At 49.2% G+C, this 23,466-nt stretch overlaps 1 protein-coding gene and 1 long non-coding RNA gene across 2 annotated transcripts; one reads left to right on the top strand and one right to left on the bottom strand.

The window, feature by feature from the left end:
- Nucleotides 1-21: 21 nt before the first annotated feature.
- Nucleotides 22-20,590, bottom strand: LOC117009488 (suppressor of SWI4 1 homolog; the record flags this gene model as incomplete). The annotated part of the gene is made up of 13 exons (XM_033083724.1): nucleotides 20,564-20,590; nucleotides 16,486-16,656; nucleotides 15,283-15,384; nucleotides 13,131-13,181; nucleotides 10,288-10,458; nucleotides 8,900-8,976; nucleotides 7,264-7,371; nucleotides 5,884-6,007; nucleotides 5,119-5,197; nucleotides 4,054-4,183; nucleotides 2,240-2,448; nucleotides 101-197; nucleotides 22-58 (listed from the first exon to the last, which is right to left on the bottom strand). Coding segments are annotated over exons 1-13 (1,374 nt in total), but the record flags the coding sequence as incomplete, so codon positions are not given.
- On the top strand, nucleotides 4,638-5,024 carry LOC117009510. Its single transcript, XR_004420487.1, has 3 exons — nucleotides 4,638-4,693; nucleotides 4,780-4,851; nucleotides 4,992-5,024. It is a non-coding gene; the product is annotated as an uncharacterized LOC117009510 (long non-coding RNA).
- Nucleotides 20,591-23,466: the final 2,876 nt, after the last annotated feature.

Raw genomic sequence — 23,466 nt, 5'->3', positions numbered from 1 at the left:
TTGTTGGGATTTTGGGGTTCCAGGTGTGAATTTCGGGGTTCCAGGTTGGGATTTTGGGGTTTTTTGTTGGAATTTTGGGTTTTTTTGTTGAGATTTCGGGGTTCCAGGTTGGGATTTCGGGTCCCTCTTCCGTCGTTTCCGGGCCCCGGCGGCGCCGGCGCGGCTTCGCTTCCGCTTGGAGCTGCTGGGGAACAAATCTGGGAAAAAAAATGGGAATTTAGAGTTAAAAATGGGGGAAAATGGGAATTTGGGGAGGAAAATGGGAATTAAGAGGGTTAAAAACGGGAAAAAATGGGAATTTGGGGGGGGAAAAATGGGACAAAAATTGAAAAAATGGGAATTTAGGGAGTTAAAAATGGAAAAAATGGGAATTTGGGGGGGGAAATGGGAATTTAGAGGGTTAAAATGGGAAAAATGAAAACAATGGGAATTTGGGGAGGGAAAATGGGAATTTAGAGAAGGAAAAATGGGAAAAAATGGGAATTTGGGTGGAAAAATGGGACAAAAATTGAAAAAATGGGAATTTAGAGGGTTAAAAATGGAAAAAATGGGAATTTGGGGGGAAAAATGGGGATTTAGAGGGTTAAAAATGGGAAAAATGAAAAAAAAATGGGAATTTGGGGGGGAAATGGGAATTAAGAGGGGAAAAATGGGAATCAAGAGAGCTAAAAATGGAAAAAAATTGAAAAAATTGGAATTTAGAGGGTTAAAAATGGAAAAAAAAAGGAATTTAGGGTGATGGGATTTGGTGGAAAAAATTGGGATTTGGCAGGAAAGGGTTAAGGGGGAAAAAGAGTTTGGGGAAAAAATTGGGATTTAGGGATAAAAAATTGGGATTTAGGGACAGGAATTTGGGATTTGGGGTCTGGGAAGTGTCAGAGCGTTTACTTTGATCCCAGTCACGGAAAATTCCGGAATTTTTGTCTCATCAGCCACTTCCAGGGGTGGGGGAAGGGAAAAGTTCTGCCCAAAATCACCTGAACAGCCCAAATATCACCTGGAAATCCCAAAACTCACCTGAACACCCCAAAATTTCCACCTGGAAATGCCAAAACTCACCTGGATCCCCCCAAGCTCACCTGGATCCCAAACTCACCTGGAAATTCCCAAAAATCACCTGGAAATCCCCAAAATTTCTACCTGGAAATCCCAAATTTCCTCCTCTTCCCCCTCAAAATTTCCCAAATTTTAATCCCAACCTCACCTGTGCCGCCCAAGCTCACCTGGAAACCCCAAAATTTCCACCTGGAAACCCCCAAAATTCACCTAGAAATCCCCAAAATTTCCTTCTCTACCCCCCAAAAACTCACCTGGAACACCCCAAGCTCACCTGGATCCCAAACTCACCTGGAAACCTCAAAAATCACCTGGAAATCCCCAAAATTTCCACCTGTAAACCCTCAAAATTCACCTGGATCCCAAATCTGAATCCCAACCTCACCTGTCCTCCCAAACCTCACCTTCAAACCCCAAAATTTCCACCTGGAAATGCCCAAACTCACCTGGAAACCCCAAAAATCACCTGGAAATGCTAAAAAAATCACTTGGAAATCCTCAAAAATCACCTGGATCCCTCCAAGCTCACCTGGATCTCAAACTCACCTGGAAATCCCAAAATCACCTGGAAACCTCAAAATTTCCACCTGGAAATCCCAAAACTGACCTGGAAAACCCCAAAATTCACCTGGATCCCTCCAAGCTCACCTGGATCTCAAACTCACCTGGAAACCCCAAAACCTCACCTGGAAATCCCTAAAATTTCTCCTTCCCCCCCCCCCCAAAAATTCACCTGGATTCTCCCCAGACTCACCTGGAAATGCCAAAACTCACCTGGAAATCCCAAAATTCACCTGTCCCCCCTCACCTGTCCCAAACCTCACCTGTCCCCCCCAACCTCACCTTCAAACCTCAAAATTTCCACCTGGAAATCCCAAAATTCACCTGTCCCCCCCCTCACCTGTCCCAAAACCCACCTGGAAACCCCAAAATTTCCACCTGGAAACCCCAAAAATCACCTGGAAATCCCAGAATTTCCACCTGGAAATGCCCAAAATTCACCTGGAACACCCCAAGCTCACCTGGATCCCAAACTCACCTGGAAACCTCAAAATTTCCACCTGGAAATGCCAAAAATCACCTGGAAATCCCAAATCTCACCTGTCCCAAATCTCACCTGTCCCAAATCTCACCTGTCCCAAATCTCACCTGTCCCCAAATCTCACCTGTCCCCCCCTCTCACCTGTGTCAGGCTCCTCCCCCAGCTCCTCTCTGTAATATTCGGCGTCGTCCTCGTCCGACGGCTCCGCCTCACCCGCCTCGGGTGCGCCGGGGTCCTCGACGTCACTGTCACCTGGGGGGTCACCTGGGCCACCCCTGGGGTCACCTGGGCCACCTCTGGTGTCACCTGGGCCAGCTTTGGCACGGCCCATCCCGGCCAGGCTGCGTTCCCTGGGGAGAGACAGGTGAGAGATGAGGGACAGGTGAGATTTGGGGGGACAGGTGAGGGACAGGTGAGGGACAGGTGAGATTTGGGGGGACAGGTGAGGGACAGGTGAGATTTGGGGGGACAGGTGAGGGACAGGTGAGGATGGGCCCAGCCAGGCTGCCTCACCTGGGGGGTCTCACCTGTCTGACCCTCCTGCCCTCGCCTGGGGAGTCTCACCTGTGTGACCTTCCTCACCTGGGAGCCTCCTGACACCCTCAGCTGTCCCCCTGGCACACCTGAGATTGTACCTGAACCCCTGGCACACCTGTGCCTCACCTGACCCCTCACCTGTGTCCCTGGCACACCTGAGTTCTCACCTGAGCCCCTAACACACCTGAGATTGTACCTGAGCCCCTGGCACACCTGTGCCTCACCTGACCCCTCACCTGTGTCCCTACCACACCTGAGCCTTTACCTGAGTCCTCACCTGTGTCCCTGGCACACCTGAGTTCTCACCTGAGCCCTGGCACACCTGAGCCTTTACCTGAGCTCCTGGCACACCTGAGATTGCACCTGAGCCCCTAGAACAATTGTGCCTCACCTGAGCCTCACCTGTGCCCTCACCAGAGCCCCTACCACACCTGAGACTGTACCTGAGTCCTCACCTGTGTCCCTGGCACACCTGAGCCTTTACCTGAGCCTGTAACACATCTGACCCTTTACCTGTGCCCTCACCTGAGCCTTTACTTGAGCCCCTGGCACACCTGAGATTGTACCTGAACCCCTGGCACACCTGTGCCCTCACCAGAGCCCCTAACACACCTGAGTCTTTACCTGAGCCTCACCTGTGTCCCTGGCACACCTGAGATTGTACCTAAACCCCTGGCACATCTGGGCCTTTACCTGAGTCCTCACCTGTGTCTCTGGAAAACCTGTGCCCTCATCTGAGCTCCTGGATCACCTGAACCTCTGGTACACCTGAGCCCCTAACACACCTGAGCCTTTACCTGAGTTCCTGGCACACCTGAGATTGTACCTGAGCTCCTAGAACACCTGTGCCTCACCTGAGCCTCACCTGTGCCCCCAATTCACCTGAGACTGTACCTGAACCCCTGAACACCTGAGCCCCTAACACACCTGAGATTGTACCTGAGCCCCTGGAATACCTGAGTTCTCACCTGAGCCTCACCTGAGCCCCCAATACACCTGAGACTGTACCTGAGTCCTCACCTGTCTCCCTGGCACACCTGAGATTGTACCTGAGCCCCTAGCACACCTGAGATTGTACCTGAGCCCCTAACACACCTGAGATTGTACCTGAGCCCCTAACACACCTGAGATTGTACCTGAGCCCCTAACACACCTGGGCCTTTACCTGAGACCTCACCTGTGTCCCTGGAAAACCTGTGCCTCACCTGTGCCCCACCTGAGCTCACCTGAGCCTCACCTGCACCTCCCCTGAGCTCACCTGAACCTCACCTGAGCTCACCTTAGCCCCTAACACACCTGAGCCCCACCTGAGCCCCACCTGAGCTCACCAGAGCCCCACCTGAGCTCACCTGAGCCCCTAACACACCTGAGCCCCACCTGAGCTCACCTGAGCCCCAGCTGAGCTCACCTGAGCTCACCTGTGCTGCAGCCTCTGCTGCCGTTTGCGCTCCAGGTCCTGCTCCTGCTTGCGGCGCCGCTCCGCCCTCACCTGCAGCCGCTGCTCCCGCCGGGCCAGCAGCTCCCGCAGCTCCGCCTCACCTTTGGGGGCTGGGGGAGACAACACACCTGAGGTCACCTGGGTGCACCTGGGCACACCTGGGATCACCTGGGATACACCTGAGATCACCTGGGATACACCTGAGATCATCTGGGCACACCTGAGATCACCTGGGATACACCTGAGATCATCTGGGTGCACCTGGGATATACCTGGGATATATCTGAGACACCTGAGATAACCTGGGCACACCTGGGCATACCTGAGATCACCTGGGCACACCTGGGATCACCTCAGGTACACCTGTCCCCTCACTTGTCCCAGGTGTGTCACTCACCCAGGTGTCCTCTCACCTGTCCCAGGTGTGTTACCTGTCCCCAGGTGTGTCACTGTCACTCACCCAGGTGTCCTCTCACCTGTCCCCAGGTGTGTTACCTGTCCCCAGGTGTCACTGTCACTCACCCAGGCCGTGGTACAGGATGTTCCCCTGTCCCAGGTGTCCCCAGGTGTGTCCCTGTCACTCACCCAGGCCGTGGTACAGGATGTTCCCCTGTCCCCAGGTGTGTTACCTGTCCCAGGTGTGTTACCTGTCCCAGGTGTGTCCCAGGTGTCCCCAGGTGTGTTACCTGTCCCAGGTGTGTCCCAGGTGTCCCCAGGTGTCCCTGTCACTCACCCAGGCCGTGGTACAGGACGTTCCCCTGTCCCCAGGTGTCCCCAGGTGTGTGTTACCTGTCTCCAGGTGTGTTACCTATCCCAAGTGTGTCTCACCTGTCCCCAGGTGTGTTACCTGTCTCCAGGTGTGTGTTACCTGTCCCAGGTGTGTCATTATGTGTCCCAGGTGTGTCACCCCTGTCCCAGGTGTCACTGTCACTCACCCAGGCCGTGGTACAGGACATTCCCCCGTCCCCAGGTGTGTTACCTGTCCCAGGTGTCACTGTCACTCACCCAGGTGTGTTACCTGTCCCCAGGTGTCCCTGTCACTCACCCAGGCCGTGGTACAGGACGTTCCCCTGGCCCAGCCCCTCCTCCACCTTCAGCAGCTGCAGCGTCAGACGGGGCCCGATCTGGGACAGACAGAGGGGACATGGGGACAGACAGAGGGACAGGGACAGAGGGACAGGGACAGACAGAGGGACAGGGACAGACAGAGGGGACATGGGGACAGACAGAGGGACAGAGGGACAGAGGGACAGGGACAGACAGAGGGACAGGGACAGAGGGACAGGGACAGACAGAGGGACAGGGACAGACACAGGGACAGACAGGGACACAGGGACAGAGTGACCCCGGTGAGCTGTGGTGGCTCCGTCCCCACCTGTCCCCACCCCTGTGGTGTCCCCAATGTCCCCCCAATGTCCCCAATGTCCCCAGTGCCACCCCAATGTCACCCCAGTGATGTCCTTAATGTCCCCAGTGCCATCCCAACATCCCCCCAGTGTCACCAATGTCACCTCGGTCAGTCTCACTGCACTCTGCTGTGTCACCATGTCCCCTCAGTGTCCCCAATGTCCCCTCAGTGTCCCCAATGTCCCCTCAGTGTCCTCTCAGTGTCACCTCAGTGAGTCTCACTGCGCTCTGCTGTGTCACCGCGTTCCCTCAGTGTCCCCACTGTCCCCTCAGTGTCCCCAATGATGTCCCCTCAGTGTCACCTCAGTCAGCCTGACCGCGCTCTGCTGTGTCACCGCGTTCCCTCAGTGTCCCCTCAGTGTCCCCAATGTCCCCAATGTCCCCTCAGTGTCCCCAATGTCACCTCGGTCAGCCTGACCGCGCTCTGCTGTGTCACCGCGTTCCCTCTCCCCGAGCATTTCTGGGGCAGTTCCAGAACGTTCTGGGCCCCGTCCGGCTCCGCCTCGCTCTCGGACAGGAGCAGCTCCCTGGGGGGACAGGGACAAAGTGACAATCTGGGGACAGGGACAGGAGCAGCTCCCTGGGGGGACAGGGACAGGTGACAACTCTGGGGACAGGACAGGACAAGTGACAGTTCTGAGGGGACACAGGGACAGGACACGTTACATTTCAGAGGGATAGGGATGGGGACAGGTGAAAGTGTCCCCAAGGTGTCCCCAAATGTTCCCTCAGTGTCACCCACCCAGTGAGCAGCTGGCTGACATCCCTGTGATGTCCCCAATGTCCCCAAGGTGTCCCCAATGTCCCCTGCTGACCCCTCACCCTGTGAGCAGCTGGCTGATGTCCCCAGTGTCCCTGTGTGTGATGTCCCCAATGTCTGCAAATGTCCCCAAAAGTCCCCACTGTCCCCATACCCCGTGAGCAGCTGGCTGACGTCCCTGTGCTGTCCCCAGATGTCCCTGTGTGTGATGTCCCCAATGTGCCCTCACCCTTGTGAGCAGCTGGCTGACATCCCCAGTGTCCCTGTGATGTCCCCAATGTCCCCAGATGTCCCCTCAGTGTCCCCAAATGTCCCCTGCTGTCCCCTCACCCCATGAGCAGCTGGCTGATGTCCCCAGTGTCCCTGTGATGTCCCCAACATCCCCTCAGTGTCCCCTCAGTGTCCCCAATGTCCCCTCAGTGTCACTCACCCCGTGAGCAGCTGGCTGATATCCCTGAGATGTCCCCAGTGTCCCCTCAATGTCCCCAAATGTCCCCATACCCTGTGAGCAGCTGACTGACGTCTGTGCTGTCCCCAATGTCCCCTCAGTGTCCCCAATGTCCCCTGCTGTCCCCATACCCCGTGAGCAGCTGGCTGATGTCCCCAGTGTCCCTGCTGTCCCCTCAGTGTCCCCAATGTCCCCTCAGTGTCCCCAATGTCCCCTCACCCCGTGAGCAGCTGGCTGACATCCCCAATGTCCCTGTGATGTCCCCAGTGTCCCCTCAGTGTCCCCAATGTCCCCTGCTGTCCCCTCACCCCGTGAGCAGCTGACTGACGTCCCCAATGTCCCCAGTGTCCCTGTGCTGTCCCTGCTGTCCCCAAAGTCCCCAAATGTCCCCAAATGTCACCCACCCCGTGAGCAGCTGGCTGACGTCCCTGTGCTGTCCCCAATGTCCCCAATGTCCCTGTGCTGTCCCCTCACCCCGTGAGCAGCTGGCTGACATCCCCAGTGTCCCTGTGCTGTCCCCAATGTCCCCAGTGATGTCCCCAGTGTCCCCTCAGTGTCCCCAAATGTCCCCATACCCAGTCAGCAGCTGGCTGACGTCGTCCATCCTGCTCATGTTGGGGAATTTCTCCCGCAGGATTTTCCGGAGCCCCCGGGAGAGACCCACGGGAACCACCTGGACACTGCTGGAATTGGGAAAAAATACAAAAAAATGGGAATTTGGGATAAAAAATGGGAATTTGGGATAAAAAATTAAATAAAAATGGGAATGTGGGAATGTGGGAACCACCTGGACACTGCTGGAAATTGGGAGAAAATACAAAAAAATGGGAATTTGGGGATATGGGAACCACCTGGACACTGTTGGAAATTGGGGAATAAAAATGGGAAACTGGGAAAAAAATACAAAAAATGGGAATTTGGGACTTGGGGAGTTTGGGATTTGGGAATTTGAGATTTTGGGACTTTGAGATTTTGGGAATTTGGGACTTTGGGAATTCAGGAATTTGAGATTTTGGGAATTTAGTACTTTGAGATTTTGGAATTTGGGGATTCCAGGAATTCAGAATTTTGAGATTTGGGGAATTTGGGAATTGGGAATTTGGGACTTTGGGATTTTGGGCACTCAGAACTTTGGGAATTTGGGATTTTGGGAATTCAGAACTCTGGAATTTTGGGATTTGGGGAATCCAGGACTTTGGGAATTCAGGACTTTGAGATTTTGGGAATTCAGGACTTTGGGAATTTGGGAATTTGGGCACTCAGAATTTTGGGGTTTTGGGAATTTGGGATTTTGGGAATTCAGGACTTCAGGAATTCAGGACTTTGGGAATTTGGGAATTCAAAACTTTGGGAATTTGGGTTTTGGGAACTTTGGAATTTTGGGATTTGGGGAATTCAGGACTTTGGGAATTTGGGCATTGAAGAGTTTGGGATTTGGGGTTTTGGGAATTCAGAACTTTGGGAATTTAGGATTTTGGGAATTCAGGATTTTGGGCAATCAGGACTTTGGGACTGTGGGAATTTGGGAATTCAGAACTTCAGAATTTTGGGATTTGGGAATTCAGGATTTTGGGCATTCAGAACTTTGGGGATTTGGGAATTCGGGGTTTTGGGATTTTGGAAATTTGGGAATTCAGGACTTCGGAATTTTGGGATTTGGGAATTCAGGATTTTGGGAATTCAGGACTTTGGGAATTTGGGAATTCAGAACTTCAGAATTTTGGGATTTGGGAATTCAGGATTTTGGGCATTCAGAACTTTGGGAATTTGGGAATTCGGGGTTTTGGGATTTTGGAAATTTGGGAATTCAGGACTTCGGAATTTTGGGATTTGGGAATTCAGGATTTTGGGAATTCAGGACTTTGGGAATTTGGGAATTCAGAGTTTTGGGAATTTGGGAATTCAGAACTTTGGGAATTCAGAATTTTGGGATTTTGGGAATTTGAGATTTTGGGCATTCAGAACTTTGGGATTTGGGAATTTGGGAATTCAGGACTTTGGGAATTTGGGCATTGAAGAGTTTGGGATTTGGGGTTTTGGGAATTCAGAACTTTGGGACTTTGGAATTTTGGGCACTCAAAACTTCAGGAATTTGGGATTTTAGGATTTTGGGAATTTGGGATGTTGGGAATTTGGGATTTGGGAATTTGGGATTTGGGAAATCAGGATTTTGGGGTTTTGGGAATTTGGGATTTGGTCTGTGTCCCTCACTAGTGCCGCAGCTGCAGCTGCTCGGACTCGGAGTCGTAGTTGAGGAGCAAACAGCGACGGACGGAGTTCAGGTTCACCTGGGGGGAAAATGGGAAATGGGAAAAATGGGAACAATCCCCCCTTTCCCTGTTCCCAAATCCCAAATTCCCCCTTTCCCCCTTCCCAAGCCCTAAATTTCCATTTACCCAAATCCCCATTTCCCCTTCCCTAATTCCAAACCTCAAACCCCAAATCCCCAATTCCCAAACTCCCAAACTCCCAAACCCCAAATCTCTAATTGCCAAATCCCGAATTCCCAAACCCACAGATCCCAAATCCCCAAAATGTCAAACCCCAAACCCTCAACCCCCAAATCTTAAATTCCAACCCCAACCCTAAATTCCCAAATCCCCAAATCTTGAATTCCCAACCCCCAAAATCCCAAAACCCCAAACCCCAAAATCCCAACCCCCAAACCCCAAATTCCCAAACCCCAAATTCCCAATCCCCAAACCTCAAATCCCCAAAACTCCAAACCCAAAAACCCAAATTCCCAAACCCCAAATCCCAAAATTCCCAAATCTCCAAACCCCAAATCTCGAATTCCCAACCCCCAAATCCCCAAACCCCAAACCCCAAATCCCCAAACTCCCAAATCCCAAACCCCAAATCCCCAACCCCTAAACCTCAAAATCTCAAACCCCAAATTCCCAAATCCCAACCCCAAAATCCCAAATTCCCAAACCCCCATTTCCCCCTTCCAAACCCCAAAATTCCCAAATTCCCAAACCCCAAAACCCCAAATTCCCAAACTCCAAACCCCAAATCTCTAATTCCCAAATCCCCAAATCTCAAAATCCCCCAACCCCAAATCCCCAACCCCCAAATCCTAAATTCCCAAACCCCAAAATCCCCAAACCCCAAATCCCAAATCTCGAATTCCCAAATCCCCAAACCCCAAATTCCCCAAATTCCCAACCCTCAAATCCCCAAACCCCAAAACCCCAATTCCCAAACCCCAAATTCCCAATCCCCAAACCACCAAAACCCCAATCCCCAAAATCATAAATTCCCAAATCCCAAAACCCCAAATTCCCAAACCCCCAAAACTCCAAATTTCCAAAACTCCAACCCGCAAACCCCAAACCCCCAAACCCCAAATTCCCAAATTCCCAAACCCCAAAACCCCAAATTCCCAAACTCCAAACCCCAAATCTCTAATTCCCAAATCCCCAAATCTCAAAATCCCCAAACCCCAAATCCTAAATTCCCAAACCCCAAAATCCCCAAACCCCAAATCCCAAATCTTGAATTCCCAAATTCCCAAACCCCAAATTCCCCAAATTCCCCAAACACCAAATCCCAAATCCCCAAATCCCAAATTTAAATTCCCAAATCCCAATCCCCACCCTGTGCACGTTGATTTTGGGGAACATCCCCTGGAACATCCCAGCCAGGAGCTTCAGGTGCATTTGGGGCGCCCCAAAATTGCCCAGAACCAGCAGGGGGGGGTGGCGGAACTGCTGCTCGTGCATGCGGTGCCTCCTCAGGGCTGAGACAACATCTCTGACCAGGGAGTACTGAAATGGGGTGAAAAACGGGGAAAATGGGAAAAAATGGGGTTAAAAATGGAAAAAATCCCAAAAAATCCCAAAAAATCCAGCCCAGAATCCCAAAAAACGGCCCTTAAACCCCAGAGCTGCTGCTCGTGCATGCGGTGCCTGCGCAGGGCTGAGACCACATCCCTCACCAGGGAGTGCTGAAATGGGGTGAAAAACGGGGAAAATGGGAAAAAAACCAAAATTACATCCTCAAAAAATCCCAAAATCCCAAAAAATCCAGCCCAAAACCCCAAAAAATGGCCCCAAAACCCCAGAGCTGCTGCTCGTGCATGCGGTGCCTGCGCAGGGCTGAGACCACATCCCTCACCAAAGAGTACTGAAATTGGGGTAAAAAACAGGAAAAATGGGAAAAAATTAAATTACATCCTAAAAAAATCCCAAAATCTGGAAAAATCCCCTCAAAAATCGGCCCCAAAATCCCAAAAAACCCCAGAGCTGCTGCTCGTGCATGCGGTGCCTCCTCAGGGCTGAGACAACATCCCTCACCAGGGAGTGCTGAAATTGGGGTGAAAAATGGGGAAAATGGGAAAAAACAAAATTACATCCTAAAAAAATCCCAAAAAAACCCCAAAATCCCCTCAAAAAATGGCCCCAGAATCCCAAAAAACGGCCCCAAAACCCCAGAGCTGCTGCTCGTGCATGCGGTGCCTGCGCAGGGCTGAGACCACATCTCTGACCAGGGAGTGCTGAAATGGGGTGAGAAATGGGGGAAATGGGAAAAAACCAAAATTACATCCTAAAAAAATCCCAAAATTCTAAAAAATCCCCTCAAAAACGGCCCCAAAATCCCAAAAAACGGCCCCAAAATCAGAAAAAACCCCAGAGCTGCTGCTCGTGCATGCGGTGCCTGCGCAGGGCTGAGACCACATCTCTGACCAAAGAGTACTGAAATTGGGTGAAAAACAGGGAAAATGGGAAAAAACTAAATTAAATATTGAAATTATCCTAAAAAATCCCAAATCCTGAAAAATCCCCCAAAAAAAACGGCTCCAAAATCCCAAAAAAACGGCTGAAAAAGTCCCAAAATCCTGAAAAATCCCCCAAAAAAACGGTCCCAAAACCCCAGAGTTGCTTCTTGTGCCCCAGTGTCCCTGAGCAGGGAGTACTGGGGCAAAAAATGGGATGAGATATGGGGAAAATGGGAAAAAACAAAATTACATCCTAAAAAAATCCCCAAAAAATCCCAAAATCCCCCCAAAAAATGGCCCCAAAATCCCAAAAAACGACCCCAAAATCCCAAAAAAGGCCCCAAAATCCCAGAGCTGCTCCTTATGCAGTGACACCTCATCCCTGACCAAAGTGAAATTGGGTTGAAAAATGGGGAAAATGGGAAAAAACAAAATTAAATATTGAAAATATTTTAAAAAATCCCAAAATCCCCTCAAAAAACGGCCCCAAAATCCCAAAAAACGGCCCCAAAACCCCAGAGCTGCTGCTCGTGCATGCGGTGCCTGCGCAGGGCTGAGACCACATCCCTCACCAGGGAGTGCTGAAATTGGGGTGAGAAATGGGGAAAATGGGAAAAAAACAAAATTACATCCTAAAAAAATCCCAAAATCCTAAAAAATCCCCTCAAAAAATGGCCCCAAAATCCCAAAAAACGGCCCCAAAACCCCAGAGCTGCTGCTCGTGCATGCGGTGCCTCCTCAGGGCTGAGACAACATCTCTGACCAGGGAGTGCTGAAATGGGGTAAAAAATGGGGAAAATGGGAAAAAACAAAATCACATCCTCAAAAAATCCCAAAATCCTAAAAAAATCCCCCCAAAAAACGGCCCCAAAATCCCAAAAATCGGCCCCAAAATCAGAAAAAATCCCAGAGCTGCTGCTTGTGTGTGCGGTGCCTGCGCAGGGCTGAGACAACATCCCTGACCAGGGAGTGCTGAAATTGGGGTGAGAAACAGGGAAAATGGGAAAAAACAAAATTACATCCTGAGAAAATCCCAAAATCTGGAAAAATCCCCTCAAAAAATGGCCCCAAAATCCCAGAAATAATCCCCTCAAAAAATGGCCCCAAAATCCCAAAAATCGGCCCCAAAATCCCAAAAACCCCCAGAGCTGCTGCTCGTGCATGCGGTGCCTCCTCAGGGCTGAGACCACATCCCTGACCAGGGAGTACTGAAATTGGGGTGAAAAACGGGGAAAATGGGAAAAAATGGGATTTAAAATCCAAAAAAATCCCAAAAAACCCCAAAAAATCCAGCCCAGAATGCCAAAAAATGGCCCCAAAACCCCAGAGCTGCTGCTCGTGCATGCGGTGCCTCCTCAGGGCTGAGACAACATCCCTGACCAAAGAGTACTGAAATTGGGGTGAAAAACGGGGAAAATGGGAAAAAAACAAAATTACATCCTAAAAAAAATCCCAAAAAAATCCCAAAATCCCCTCAAAAAACGGCCCCAGAATCCCAAAAAACGGCCCCAAAATCCCAGAGCTGCTGCTCGTGCATGCGGTGCCTGCGCAGGGCTGAGACCACATCTCTGACCAAAGAGTACTGAAATTGGGGTGAAAAATGGGGAAAATGGGAAAAAACAAAATTAAATATTGAAATTATCCTAAAAAATCCCAAAAAATCCAGCCCAGAATCCCAAAAAACAGCCCCAAAACCCCAGAACCCCAAATTTCCAGACCCACCTGCAGCACTTTGAAGGTCAGGGTGGGACCCCCCGGCAGCCGGAAAAGTTTCTGGGAAAAGAAAAAGTTTTAAAGGTGGGAAAAAGTCCTGGGAAAGTTCTGGAAAATTCTGGAAAAATCCTGGAAAATTCCCAGAAAAATCCCACAGAAAAATCCTGAAAAATTTTCAGAAAAATACTGGAAAAATCCCAGGAAAAAACCCCAGAGAAATCCTAAAAAATCCTGGAAATATCCTGAAAAAATCCTGGGAAAATCAAAGAAAAATGCTGAAAAAATCCTGGAAAAAATCCAAAAAAAATCTTGGGAAAAAATTGGGAAAATTCTGGAAAAATCCAAGGAAAATTTGGGAAAATCCTGGGAAAATGCCAGAAAAATCCTGGGAAATTTCTGGAAAAATCCTGGGAAAATCCCAGAAAAAATCCTGGAAAAATCCCAGGAAAATTCAGGAAAATCCTGGAAAAATCCCAGGAAAATCCCACAGAAAATTCAGGAAAATCCCAGAAAAATTCTGGAATATCCCAGGAAAATCCTGGAAAAGTCCCACAGAAAAAATCCTGGGAAAATTCTAGAAAAATCTTGGAAAAATCCTGGAAAATTCCAAAAAAAATCCTGGAAAAATCCCAGGAAAATTCGGGAAAATCCTGGGAAAATGCCAGAAAAATCCTTGGAAATTTCTGGAAAAATCCTTGGAAAATCCCAGAAAAATCCTGGAAAAATCCCAGGAAAAATTGGGAAAATCCTGGAAAAATCCCAGGAAAATTCAGGAAAATCCTGGAAAAATCCCAGGAAAATTCAGGAAAATCCTGGTAAAATCCCAGAAAAATCCCACAGAAAGTTCAGGAAAATCCTAGAAAAATCCATGGAAAATCCTGGAAGAATCCTGGGAAAATCCCAGAAAAATTCCAGAAAAATCCAGGAATGATCCTGAAAAAATCCTGGAAAAACAAAAAAAAAATCTTGGGAAAATCCAGGGAAAATCCTTGAAAAATCTCAGGAATATCTGAGAAAAGTCCCAGAAAAATCCTGGAAAAGTCCCAAAAAAATACTGGAAGAATCCCAGGAAAATACGGGAAAAAATCTGGAAAAATCCCAGAAAAATCTTGGAAAATTCCCAGAAAAATTCCACAGAAAAATCTTGGGAAAATTCTAGAAAATTCTGGAAAAATCCCAGAAAAATTCCACAGAAAAATCTTGGGAAATTCCTGGAAAAATCCTGGGACAATCCAAAAAAATCCTGGAAAAATCAAAGAAAAATCCTAGGAAAATCCTGGATAAATCCCACAGAAAAATTGGGAAAATCCCAGAAAAATCCTGGAAAATTCCCAGAAAAATACTGGGAAAATCCCAGGAATTATCCCAGGAAAATTCGGGAAAATTCTGGAAAAATCCCACAGAAAATTCAGGAAAATCCCAGAAAAATCCTGGGAAAATCCTGGAAAAATTAAAAAAAAAAATCCTGGGAAAATCCCAGAGAAATCCCAGGAAAAATTCGAGAAAATCCTGGAAAAATCCAGAAAAAATCCTGGGAAATTTCTGGAAAAATCCTGGAAAAATCCCACAGAAATCCCAGAAAAATCCAGGAAAATGAAAGGAAAAATTCAGGAAAAATCCAGGAAAAATCCCAGAAAAATCCTGAAAAAAATTCCAGAATAATCCTGAAAAAATCCAGGAATTTTCCAGGAAATATCCAAGAAAAATTCTTGAAAATGCAGGAGAAAAAATTTTTTTAAAAAGGGGAAAAAAACCAGAAATTTTGCAATTTTTTCCCTCTGGAATGGTTTGGAACCCCCAAATTTTGGGAATCTTCAGCCCCAAATCCCAAATTTTTTGCCCAGGACCCATCAGAGCGTTTACTTTGAGATCAGTCATGGATCAAATTCCTTGGGAATTCTCTCATCCTCTGGGTCTGGGGAGGCTTTGGGACCCTCTGGAATTCCCAAAAAAAATTTTAAAAAATCCCCACAAATCCCCAAAAAAATCCCACCAAAAATAAAAAAAAAATCCCCAAAAAATCCCAAAAAATTTTAAAAAAATCCCAAAAAAATCCTAAAAAATCCCCAAAAAATTCCAAAAATTCCCCCAAAAAATACAAAAAAAATACAAAAAAAATCCCAAAAAATTCCCCAGAATTCCCCACATTGCCAGGACTGACCAGGTTGATCCCAGACTGGGATTTGCTGAGCACCAGGAACTGGGTGACTCCCAAGGGCCCGGCCACGGCCACCAGATCCCGCAGGGAATTGCTCCGGCGCACCTGGAAAACCAAAATTCCTCAGGAAAACCAAAATTCCTCAGGGAGCCCAAAATTCCTCAGGGAGCCCAAAATTCCTCAGGGAGCCCAAAATTCCTCAGGATCCCAAAATAATTCAGGGAACCCAAAATTCCTCAGGGATCCCAAAATTCCTCAGGGATCCAAAATTCCTCAGGGATTCCAAAATTCCTCAGGGATTCCAGAATTCCTCAGGGATCCCAAAATTCCTGAGAGATTCCAAAATTTCTCAGGGATCCCAAAATTCCTCAGGGATCCAAAATTCCTCAGGGATTCCAGAATTCCTGAGAGATCCCAAATTCCTGGGGTATCCCAAAATAATTCAGGGATTCCAGAATTCCTCAGAGATTCCAGAATTCCTCAGGGATCCCAAAATTCCTGAGGGAACCCAAATTCCTGGGGTATCCCAAAATCCCAATATCCTAACCCCAAAATCCCAATATCCCAGTATCCCCAGCACCATTCCCAATGATCCCAGTCCCATTCCCAGTGCTCCCAGTACCATTCCCAGTACTCCCAGTACTCCCAGTCCCACCTGCAGGCTCCTGGTCGTGAAGAGCTCCAGGACCCTCCTCAGCTCCCAAATCCCAATATCCCAAACCCCAATATCCCAATATCCCAAATTCCAATATCCCAGTGATCCCAGTATCATTCCCAGTATCACTCCCAGTACTCCCAGTCCCATTCCCAGCATTCCCAGTACTCCCAGTATCCCCACCTGCAGGCTCCTGGCTGTGAAGGGCTCCAGGACTCTTCTCAGCTCCCAAGTCCCAAAATCCCAACACCCAATATCCCAAATCCCAATATCCCAAGTTCCAATATCCCAGTATCAATCCCAGTGATCCCAGTCCCATTCCCAGTGATCCCAGTCCCATTCCCAGTACTCCCAGTCCCATTCCCAGTGCTCCCAGTACCAATCCCAGTATTCCCAGTATCACCTGCAGGCTCTTGGTCATGAAGGGCTCCAGGACCCTCCTCAACTCCCAAATCCCAAATCTCAATATCCCAGTGATCCCAGTAACATTCCCACTATCATTCCCAGTATCCCAGTACCAATCCCAGTATTCCCAGTATTCCCAGTCCCACCTGCAGGCTCCTGGCTGTGTAGGGCTCCAGGACCCTCCTCAGGTCCTTGCTGAGGCTCCGGAGGCTCCTCCCGGCGCGGCCGCGCGGAAAAACGAAGGAATGGGGAACGGATCCGAACTCCTGCTCCGACCTGAGCCGGGCCTGCGCCCGCTGCTGCTTCTGGAATCGGCTCTGAGGGGAAAAAATCCCTAATTATCACAAACTATCACGAATTATCAAAAAATAATACCAAATTATCCCAAAATCTGGCAATTCTGGGGGCCCAGATCCTGATTTTTTTATGGGGGAACACGAAGGAATGGGGAACGGAACCGAACTCCTGCTCCGACCTGAGCCGGGCCTGCGCCCTCTGCTGCTTCTGGAATCGGCTCTGAGGGGAAAAAAATCACAAATTATCACAAATTATCCCAAATCATCACAAATTATCCCAAATTATCCCAAAATCTGGGAATTCTGGCAGTCACAATCTTGATTTTTTATGGGGGAACACGAAGGAATTGGGAATGGAACCGAACTCCTGCTCCGACCTGAGCCGGGCCTGCGCCTGCTGCTGCTGCTGGAATCGGCTCTGACGGGAAAAATCCCAAATTATCCCAAACTATATCAAATTATAAAAAAATTATCCCAAATTATCCCAAAATCTGGGAATTCTGGCAGTCACAATCTTGATTTTTTATGGGGGAACACGAAGGAATGGGGAACGGAACCGAACTCCTGCTCCGACCTGAGCCGGGCCTGCGCCCGCTGCTGAGACTAGAATCGGTTCTGAGGGGAAAAAATCCCAAATTATCACAAATTATCCCAAATCATCACAAATTATCCCGAAATCTGGGAATTCTGGCAGTTACAATCGCCATTTTTTATGTGGGAACACAAAGGAATGGGGAACAGAACCGAACTCCTGCTCCGACCTGAGCCGGGCCTGCTTCTGGAATCAGCTCTGAGGGGAAAAATCCCAAATTACCCCAAATTATCCCAAATTATCCCAAATTATCTCAAATCTGGGAATTCTGGGAGTCACAAGCCCCATTTTTTATGTGGGAACACGAAGGAATGGGGAATGGAACCAAACTCCTGCTCCGACCTGAGCCGGGCCTGCGCCCGCTGCTGCCGCTGGAATCAGCTCTGAGGGGAAAAAATCCCAAATTACCCCAAATTATCCCAAATTATCACAAATTATCCCAAAATCTGGGAATTCTGGCAGTCACAATCCTGATTTTTTACGTGGGAACACGAAGGAATGGGGAACGGAACCGAACTCCTGCTCCGACCTGAGCCAGGCCTGCGCCTGCTGTTGCCGCTGGAATCGGCTCTGAGGGGAAAAAATCCCAAATTATCCCAAATTATCCCAAATCATCACAAATTATCCCAAAATCTGGGAATTCTGGGGCCCCAGATCCTCATTTTTTATGTGGGAACACAAAGGAATGGGGAACGGAACCAAACTCCTGCTCCGACCTGAGCCGGGCCTGCGCCCGCTGCTGCTTCTGGAATCGGCTCTGAGGAGAAAAATCCCAAATTATCCCAAACTATAACGAATTATCACAAATTGTCACAAATTATCACAAAATCTGGGAATTCTGGCAGTCACAATCTTGATTTTTTATGTGGGAACACGAAGGAATGGGGAACAGAACCGAACTCCTGCTCCGACCTGAGCCGGCTCTGCGCCCGCTGCTGCTTCTGGAATCGGCTCTGAGGGGAAAAAATCCCAAATTATCACAAATTATCCCAAAATCTGGGAATTCTGGCAGTCACAATCTCGATTTTTTATGTGGGAACACGAAGGAATGGGGAACGGATCCGAACTCCTGCTCCGACCTGAGCCGGGCCTGCGCCCGCTGCTGCTGCTGGCATCAGCTCTGAGGGGAAAAAAATCCCAAATTATCCCAAACTATACCAAATTATAAAAAAATTATCCCAAATTATCCCAAAATCTGGGACTTTTGGCAGTCACAACCTCGATTTTTTATGTTAGAAAATGAAGGAATGGGGAATGGAACCGAACTCCTGCTCCGACCTGAGCCGGGCCTGTGCCCGCTGCTGCCGCTGGAATCGGCTCTGAGGGGAAAAATCCCAAATTATCACAAATTATCACAAATTATCACAAATTATCCCAAAATCTGGGAATTCTGGCAGTCACAATCTTGATTTTTTATGTGGGAACACAAAGGAATGGGGAACGGAACCGAACTCCTGCTCCGACCTGAGCCGGGCCTGCGCCCGCTGTTGAGACTAGAATCGGTTCTGAGGAGAAAAATCCCAAATTATCCCAAACTATAACGAATTATCAAAAAATTATCCCAAATTATCTCAAAATCTGGGAATTCTGGGATCCCAGATCCTGATTTTTTATGTGGGAACACAAAGGAATGGGGAACGGAACCGAACTCCTGCTCCGACCTGAGCCAGGCCTGCACCTGCTGCTGCCGCTGGAATCGGCTCTGAGGGGAAAAAAATCTCAAATTGTCCTAAATTATCCCAAATTATCCCAAATTATCCCAAAATCTGGGAATTGTGAGGTCCCAGATCCTGATTTTTTATGTGGGAACACGAAGGAATGGGGAACAGAACCGAACTCCTGCTCCGACCTGAGCCGGGCCTGCGCCCGCTGCTGCTTCTGGAATCGGCTCTGAGGGGAAAAAATCCCAAATTATCCCAAATTATGGGAATTCTGGGAGTTACAATCCCAAATTTCCACCTGGAGGACGGAAAATTCCTGAAATCCCAAGGATCTGGAGCCCCCCAATCCCAAATTTCCACCCCAAAAATCTCAAATTTTGGGAATTCCCAGACCCCGATTTTCTGGAAAAAGAGTGGTTGGAGATCCCAAATTTTGGGAATTCTGAGCCCCCAAATCCCTATTTTCCAGAAAAAGAGAAGGTGGAGACTCCAAATTTTGGGAATTCCGGGAGTCACAATCCCGAATTTCCACCTGGAGGGCAGAAAATTCCCAAAATCTCAAGGATTCGGAGCCCCCCAATCCCAAATTTCCACCTCAAAAATCTCAAATTTTGGGAATTTCCAAATCCCGATTTTCTGGGGGAAAAAAGAGAGTTTGGGGATCCCAAAATTTGGGAATTCTCGGACCCCAAATCCCAATTTTCCAGAAAAAGAGAGGTTGGGCAACCCAAATATTGGGAATTCCGGGAGCTGCAATCCCAAATTTCCACCTGGAGGGCAGAAAATTCCCGAAATCCCAAGGATTCGGAGCCCTCAATCCCGAATTTCCACCTCAAAAATTTCCTCAAATTTTAGGAATTCCCAGATCCCGATTTTCCAGAAAATGAGATTGGATACCCCAAATTTTGGAAATTTCGGGACTCAGATCCCGATCTTCCAGAAAAAGAGAAGGTGGAGATTCCAAATTTTGGGAATTCCAGGAGTCACAATCCCGAATTTCCACCTGGAGGGCGGAAAATTCCCGAAATCTCAAGGATTCGGAGCCCCCCAATCCCAAATTTCCACCTCAAAGATCTCAATTTTTGGGAATTTCCAAATCCCGATTTTCTGGGAAAAAAAGAGAGTTTGGGGATCCCAAAATTTGGGAATTCTTGGACCCCAAATCCCAATTTTCCAGAAAAAGAGATGTTGGGCAACCCAAATTTTGGGAATTCCGGGAGTTGCAATCCCAAATTTCCACCTGGAGGGCGGAAAATTCCCGAAATCCCAAGGATTCGGAGCCCTCAATCCCGAATTTCCACCTCAAAAATCTCCTCAAATTTTGGGAATTCCCAGATCCCGGTTTTCTGGAATAAGAGATTGGAGACCCCAAATTTTGGAAATTTCGGCACTCAGATCCCGATTTTGCAGAAAAAGAGAGGGTGGAGACCCCAAATTTTGGGAATTCCCAGCCGATCCCACTTTTCCCCTCACAATTCCCAAAATTTTGGGACTTCCCAACCGCCTCCCGCCGCTTTTTTCCTCCCTCCCATTTCATTCCCGCTCCCGCCGCCCTCCCCCCCCCCATTCTCGAGCCGCCGCCCCTGCGCTGAGCCCTCCCCATCCCGATTATTCAGGGTTTTTCCCGTTTTTTTCCCGTTTTTTCCCATTTTTTTCCCATTTTTCCCCCCCAGACCTTCCCGGGTTTCCCCATCTCTGCGGCTCCACGCGGCCTCTGCTACTTCCGGTGTCCCCCCGCCCCTTCCGGCTACTTCCGGTGCGTCACTTCCGCTCCTTCCGGGCGCCTCGCGTTTCCCGGAAGCTGCGTTCCGGCGGGTTTGTTGCCCCGCGGTTTTGGGACCCCAAAATTCCCCAAAATTCCCCCAAATTCCACCCAAGAACCCCAAAATCTCCTCGGCGCGACAGCGAATGCGAGGGGCCGGCTGTGGGAAAGGGTTCCAAGTTTAATACAGACTCCAAAAATCCCACAAAATCCCTCCCCAAAACCCCTCAAAACTCCCGTAAAACCTCCAAAAAAGCCCAAAAACTCCCCTATTTCGCCCCAAATCCCCCCCAGAACCCTCAAAAAAACCCAATTTTTGGGGGTTCTTAAACAGAGGTGACTCAGAACACACCTGAGCATCACCAGGCTCAGATGAGACCCCCAAAACCCCCAAATCCCCTCCCACAATCCCCTAAATCCCCCCTAAAACCTTCCAAAAAAGCCCAATTTTCCCCCCGATTTCACCCCAAATCCCCCCCAAAAACCCCAAATTTTTGGGTTTCTCAGACGGGGGTCACTCAGAACACACCTGAGCATCCCCAAACTCAGGTGAGACCCCAAATACCCCCCCCACAATCCCCCAAAATCCCCCTAAAACCTCCAAATAAAGCCCCAGAACTCCCGGATTTCACCCCAAATCCACCCCAGAACCCCCCAAAACCTCAAATTTTTTGAGTTTCCTCAAAGAGAGGTGACTCAGGACACACCTGAGCACCCCCAAACTCAGGTGAGACCCCCAAAACCCCCAAAATCTCCCTCCAAATGTCCTAAATCCCCTCTAAAACCCCCCAAAATCTCCCCGATTTCGCTACAATTTCACCTCAAAACCCCCCAAAAAACCCAAATTTTTTGGGCACCCTCAAACAGAGATGACTCAGGACACACCTGAGCATCACCAGGCTCAGATGAGACCCCCAAAACCCCCAAATCCCCTCCCACAATCCCCTAAATCCCCCCTAAAACCTTCCAAAAAAGCCCCAAATCTCCCCGATTTCACCCCAAATCCCCCACAAATCCCCCCCAAAAACCCCAAATTTTTGGGTTTCTCAGACGGGGGTGACTCAGAACACACCTGAGCATCCCCAAACTCAGGTGAGACCCCAAATCCTCTCCCCCAATCCCACAAAACTCCCCCAAAATCCCTCTCCAATTGTCCTAAATCCCCCCTAAAACCTCCCAAAAAAGCCCCAAAACTCCCGGATTTCACCCCAGAACCCCCCAAAAACCCCAAATTTTTGGGGTTCTAAGACCGGGGTGACTCAGAACACACCTGAGCATCCCCAAACTCAGGTGAGACCCCAAATCCTCTCCCCCAATCCCCCAAAACTCCCCCAAAATCCCTCTCCAATTGTCCTAAATCCCCCCTAAAACCTCCCAAAAAAGCCCCAAACCCCCCGGATTTCACCCCAAAACACCCCAAAAACCCCAAATTTTTTGGGTTTCCTCAAACAGAGGTGACTCAGAACACACCTGAGCATCTCCAAACTCAGGTGAGACCCCCAAAACCCCCAAATCCCCTTCCACAATCCCCTAAATCCCCCCTAAAACCTTCCAAAAAAGCCCCAAATCCCCCCGATTTCACCCCAAATCCCCCCCAAAAACCCCAAATTTTTGGGATTCTCAGACGGAGGTGACTCAGAACACACCTGAGCATCCCCAGGCTTAGGTGAGACCCCAAATCCCCCCCCACAATCCCCCAAAATCCCCCTCCAAATGTCCTAAATCCCCCCTAAAACCTCCAAAAAAAAGCCCCAAATCCCCCCGATTTCACCCCAAATCCTCCCCAAAAACCCCAAATTTTTGGGTTTCTCAGACAGGGGTGACTCAGAACACACCTGAGCATCTCCAAACTCAGGTGAGACCCCAAATACCCCCCCCACAATCCCCAAAACCCCCTAAATCCCCCCTAAAACCTCCGAAAATCTCTCAAATTTCACCCCAAAACTCCCGGATTTCACCCCAAAAACCCCAAATTTTTTGGGTTTCCTCAAACAGAGGTGACTCAGGACACACCTGAGCATCCCCAAACTCAGGTGAGACCCCCAAAACCCCCAAATCCCCTCCCACAATCCCCTAAATCCCCCCTAAAACCTTCCAAAAAAGCCCCAAATCCCCCCGATTTCACCCCAAATCCCCCCAAAAACCCCAAATTTTGGGGTACCCTCAAACAGAGGTGACTCAGGACACACCTGAGCATCACCAGGCTCAGGTGAGACCCCAAATCCTCTCCCCCAATCCCCCAAAACTCCCCCAAAATCCCTCTCCAATTGTCCTAAATCCCCCCTAAAACCTCCCAAAAAAAGCCCCAAAACTCCCGGATTTCACCCCAGAACCCCCCAAAAACCCCAAAATTTTGTGTTTCTCAGACGGGGGTGACTCAGAACACACCTGAGCATCCCCAGGCTTAGGTGAGACCCCAAATCCCCCCACAAATCCCCCAAAATCCCCCTAAAACCTCCAAAAAAGCCCCAAATCCCCCCGGATTTCACCCCAAATTCCCCCCAAAAACCCCAAATTTTTGGGTTTCTTAGACGGGGGTGACTCAGAACACACCTGAGCATCTCCAAACTCAGGTGAGACCCCAAATACCCCCCCCACAATCCCCCAAAACCCCCAAAATCCCCCTCCAAATGTCCTAAATCCCCCCTAAAACCTCCAAAAAAAGCCCAATTTTCCCCCGATTTCACCCCCAAAACCCCAAATTTTTGGGTTTCTCAAACAGGGGTGACTCAGGACACACCTGAGCATCCCCAAACTCAGATGAGACCCCCAAAACCCCCAAATCCCCTCCCACAATCCCCTAAATCCCCCCTAAA

The sequence above is a fragment of the Catharus ustulatus genome, chromosome 33 (assembly GCF_009819885.2).
Source record: "Catharus ustulatus isolate bCatUst1 chromosome 33, bCatUst1.pri.v2, whole genome shotgun sequence".
Lineage (NCBI taxonomy): Eukaryota > Metazoa > Chordata > Aves > Passeriformes > Turdidae > Catharus > Catharus ustulatus.
Note: the sequence above shows the minus strand (reverse complement) of the source record. Positions and strands in the feature narration are given on the sequence as shown.